Source organism: Eucalyptus grandis, chromosome 7, assembly GCF_016545825.1.
Source record: "Eucalyptus grandis isolate ANBG69807.140 chromosome 7, ASM1654582v1, whole genome shotgun sequence".
NCBI classification, from domain to species: Eukaryota; Viridiplantae; Streptophyta; class Magnoliopsida; order Myrtales; family Myrtaceae; genus Eucalyptus; species Eucalyptus grandis.
In genome coordinates this window covers 31,281,488-31,286,342 of record NC_052618.1, presented here as the reverse complement: position 1 = coordinate 31,286,342, position 4,855 = coordinate 31,281,488, and the positions used below count along the sequence as shown (strand labels likewise).

At 41.4% G+C, this 4,855-nt stretch overlaps 1 protein-coding gene across 1 annotated transcript; it reads right to left on the bottom strand.

The window, feature by feature from the left end:
* Positions 1 to 1,466, bottom strand: LOC104454962 (allene oxide synthase 3). Its single transcript, XM_010069833.3, has one exon. The coding sequence runs from the start codon at positions 1,438 to 1,440 to the stop codon at positions 1 to 3; it is 1,440 nt and encodes a 479-aa protein (XP_010068135.2). The 5' UTR covers positions 1,441 to 1,466.
* Between the last annotated feature and the right edge of the window lie 3,389 nt (positions 1,467 to 4,855).

Genomic DNA, 4,855 nt, shown 5'->3' with positions numbered 1-4,855 from the left:
TTAGAAACATTCAGAACAACTCGTGGCCTTGGTCAACGACTTGAATGTCACCGATGAACCCACAGGCAAGCTCCCGCATTCCATTCCGAACGTGTCGTAGCGGAGGAACAGCTCCACCAGCATAACCCTGCACGTGAGCAGCACCAGATCCTTCCCCGGGCACTGCTTGTTCCCCACCGTCGGATCGTCGATCTCCCGCCCGTTCGACCAGTAGACGTACTTCAGCAGCTTCTCCCCCTCTCCGACGAACCTATCGCCCACGAAGTCCTCCGGGTCATCGAAGACCCTCGGATCCTTGGTCGCGAACGGCTGATACCCGAAGACCATCTCGCCCTTCTTGATCTGGAAGGCGGCGTCGTGGCTCCGGACCACCATGTCTCGCTTCGCCTTCCCGTACTGGAACTGGACCGGGGGGTCGATCCGTAGAGCCTCGTACACGACCGACTTGGTCAGGTTCATCTTGTCCACGGTGGCGAGGGTTACCCCGCCTTCCGACGCGACGGTCGACCGTATCTCCCTCGCGAGCCGGCGGTGCAGATCCTCGCCTCCCGACCCAACCCACTTGATCAAAATGGGCAACGTGGCTTTCATGCCACCGTAGGCATTGAACCCGGCAAGGAACACTAGGTTGTGACACGCCTCGTCTCTATCAATTCCTAGCCTCTCAGCTTCATCTAAAACTGAAGACGCATGCTCGCTAAATGCATCATAGAGCTTCTTGTAAGAGGATTTAATTAAGAGCGGAGGCAGTGGGAAAGTGTGGAAAATGACATCTTCCAAGAAATTTAAGACCATGTTGTTAAACCCTAGGGACGATATTGGGGCAAGCTGGAGTAATATCCATAGGTCGAACATCGCTGCCCCTTTGGCCCCTGGAATTGTGCTCGAGGGCTTTTGGTCGCATAAGAGCTTGAACACAAAGTTGAAGGACATCTTGTCATTGAGGGAGTTGAAGGATGCTTTCCCTTTGCTCGATAGCTCGTCTTCTAGGTCGACAAAGAGATCCGACAAGCAGCTCCTGAGGGTTGGGATGAACACGTTGCGCCGAGCCGCGAGGAGGGACAGGAACCAGTGCTTGATGGTGGCGTGTTTGGGCTCGGATGGGTCGAGAAAGGCGCAAGCACGGTGGCCGCCAGTGAAGGCGGTGGAGGGCATGTAAGTGCCATCAAGCACGTTCCTCTTTTCGACCTTGGATGTGTCAAAGAGGACGGGGAAGCTGATCGCGTCGAGGAGGACGACGACATTGGGGTTCGAGGAGATGAATGGGCCAGGTGGCATGTTGACCCTGAAGACCGTCGACCGGTACTTGCGCATCCGGTGGCGGAAGAACTCATCTCTTCCCTGGAAGTAGAAGTAATCGAGACGATCCCTTATCGCACCGAAAAATGGGAAACCGTAATCTCCTGGGATTTCTTCCAGTGGAATTTCCGAATCCGACATGATCGATTCACAAACCGGAAGGCGAATTAGACGAAGACGAAGATGAGCAAGGTTGAGATACGGACAGCCAGAGGGATAGGTTTTGGTGAAATTAAAGATAACGTAATGCACCATACGAGGCGAGTTTATACAATCGCGACAACATAGTACTTTGTCCTGGGACTGTGACAAAAGGTACCTTCTTGTCTGAAAGGACAAGTAGACCCCCTAGGGCAAGTACAGTAGTTATTTCATCTTGTTCAACTCAAACTAATAAGATCCGATGTGTTGCAATTTTCGGTGAATCACCTAATACAGTATTTTAAGAATTAAGTGTGATTAATTTGTTTTATTTATAGCCAACAATCTAATATGTCAGTTTATTATATGATTTCCTTTTATTTTTTATTTTACCTCTTTAAAAGACTTAAAGGAGAAGAAATATCTTAAAGATCTTTTCTAAGGTGAGAGATTTCATACTTTCCATATTCCCACTTATTCGAGAAGAAATATTTGCATGGGAACTTGAAAGTCTCTTCGGTAGAGGAGATGGATTTCATGTTTGTACATTGGTGCAGTTACCACTTGACAAGGGAAGATAGTAGTTTTTTGTGCCTGGAGTAAATTGAGAGTGGGTTAAAATCTCACTATAGTGTTGACGAAGCTAAGATTTAGGAGGAAAAGATACGTTACAATTTTTGGTGAGTCACCTAATACAATAATTTAAGAATCAAATATGATTAATTTGTTTAATTTTTTACCAACAACCTAGCATGTTAGTTTAGTATATGATTTTTTTAAAGCTAATATTAAATTCCGCATAGTTAATTTTACTCACGAGCTTGAGCATCACGCGGTCCACACCACATGAAAATCGAGGGGGGAAATACTGATAAAAAATGACTTCGAAAAGGTCTCTTCAACTTGATTAAGCAAGAGCAACCGTTGAACACGAAAAAGAGATGCCCTAGAGTTCAATCAAAGATCTAGGCGATTTCTTACGCAGCGAATAAAGGAAGGATATAGCCACGAACGATCAATTAATTGTCGAAAGTCGACACGAGCAAACACTTCATTATAAGAAAAGACTTCATAAAACCCCAACCACGCCAGGCCACCAACTCCAAAAGAGCCAACCAGTAAGTTTCTTTCCGGGCCACGTTGTCCTCCGATCATAATTAATTCATCAGTTACATGAGATCATCATCACTCGCCCCAAACTTAGCTATAATTAAGTGTAAAGGATGTCAATATTTGTGACCTACCAATCAAAAGAAATGATGGACCAAGTTAGAAAGCCTAATTCAAGAAGTTAAGGCATTAAGTAAATCAAGTTTATATATATAAAACCCATTGACACCTCATAAGCAAGTGGTATTGGATACATTAATACCCCATCTCATATGGAAACAGAATTAAGAACAACACATGAAATTGACAAAAGGAAAGCCTCATAGATGAAACAACAGTGAGGCAAAACTTGATTATGATACCATGTTAGAAAATTCAACTAAAAATTTTAAACATTTGAGTAGATAGAGACTTCACAAATATAAAGCTCATTGAACCCTATATATGAGCAGTGTGAGATACTTTGCCACCTTCTCTTATATGCAAACTGGATTGAAAATGGCACATGGAACTAAAGATTTGAGGAGCCTCGCACCGGAAATAATCTTACCGTCTTAAAGGCAGACTTTCTAGAAAAGTAGGATTATTTTAAAATAATGTCGATTTTGGGACGATTATTTTCTTAAATATGTGAAATGTAATTTACACAAGATTTGTTTCAGTTTAGCACCAGTGCATTGGTACGAGTTTTATAGGTAATATAGCAGTTTGAAACAAAAGTTCTACCTGGACGAGTAAAAAAGAACGGGGTTCCACAAAAATAAGGTATTGTCAAACTTTATCTTTGACTTTTTCGTGTTTAAAATTTTTTTATTGCCACATGATAATAATATTATCCATTCTTTTAATTAACTTGTTCCCGGGACCTAGTAAATGGTAATGAGCAGACTAGAAAACATGTCAATTGTGTTTCATGACTTGGATGAAACCTAAAGGCCAAAGTTTTAACTGTGTTTCCCGAGAGCTTTTGTCCTTTTTCAAGAAACACCGACATTATGGGATTCTGTGTTTCTTCTGTAGATGAAAGAAAAACGTGCTCGTGTGGTGAAGTGAAATTAAGTGAAAGGAACATCAATTGATTCAATTTGGAAAGAATTGACGACTACAACTGTACAACTTCGTCTCGATGGGAAGAATGACAAGTGCGTACTCATATTTTTCACGTGACTCTGCGATCAGCCCTTCCCGAGTCCAAGACGCTCGTTTCTCCTCCCTTATACGGCGATTACGTACTCAATTTGTTCCCACACTCTGCGCGTCATCAAAGCCCCTTGGACCAGCCTCGCCCTAGTCCTAATGAAACTAAAGATGAAAATAGAAATGAATCAAACCATAAGGAACAAACCACCTGAAAATGGGCAGAGTGCGCAGCTTATCTTCCTCTGCCACAATTAGGGGTGTACAAAGAAATCGGAAACCGCCCAAACTTGAACTAAATTGGCTTGGAACATGCGATTTCCATGGGACTAATCCGATTTTCGGTTCCAATTTACTAGAACCAGTGAGTACCAATCCGGTTCTCGATTCCTAACGTGGAACCCCCTACGCGGATGGGACCAATATATATTTTAAAAAGGAAATTCCAACTCAATTATTTAATTATTTTGTATTTTTTCGACCAATTTATATACATATATGTTTGTAGTATTGGATATTATTGACTAATCTTTTCTCTCGGGTGTAATATAATTACTCCTCTATTTTTTTGTTCATTTTCATAATCCATTTACTTGCTTTCTCAATCAAAACAAAGTAAACAAAATGAAGAGGATGGAGGAGACCGATTGGAGATATCCATAAATGTTGCAACGTTTTGTCGTCATGTTACGAAATTAAGAGCCAATAGTTTGTTTTAAAAGTATAATTTGGTTGAAGTTGAAAAAAGATAGATCAAGCAATTAATGTTTTGACTTCTATGAAGGTTAGGACTTCTAACATAGAGTTTAATTTTCCACATGCTCTCGGTGTCGGGAAAACCTAAGACAACCATACCATAACCTTAAGAGAAATTAAATTCTTAGCTACCAAGTATTGTCATCATTCTATCTTATAGTTCTCAATCCTTAATCAAAATCATCAACTTGCAATTCAACCCAAATTTAAAGTCGAAGAAGTTTTATTACTTTTGTAGAAACTAGGTTCACCATGATATTAATAGATGAATGTAATTTTATAAAGATTGTGGACTAGTTCTATGGACTCACTTGAGAACTGGACCGAACTGGTGATGTGTTTCCCGGTAGATTCATAAAACCAATGGACAATTCTTGATTTTAATTTTTTTGGAACCAGTCCTTAATGAGCA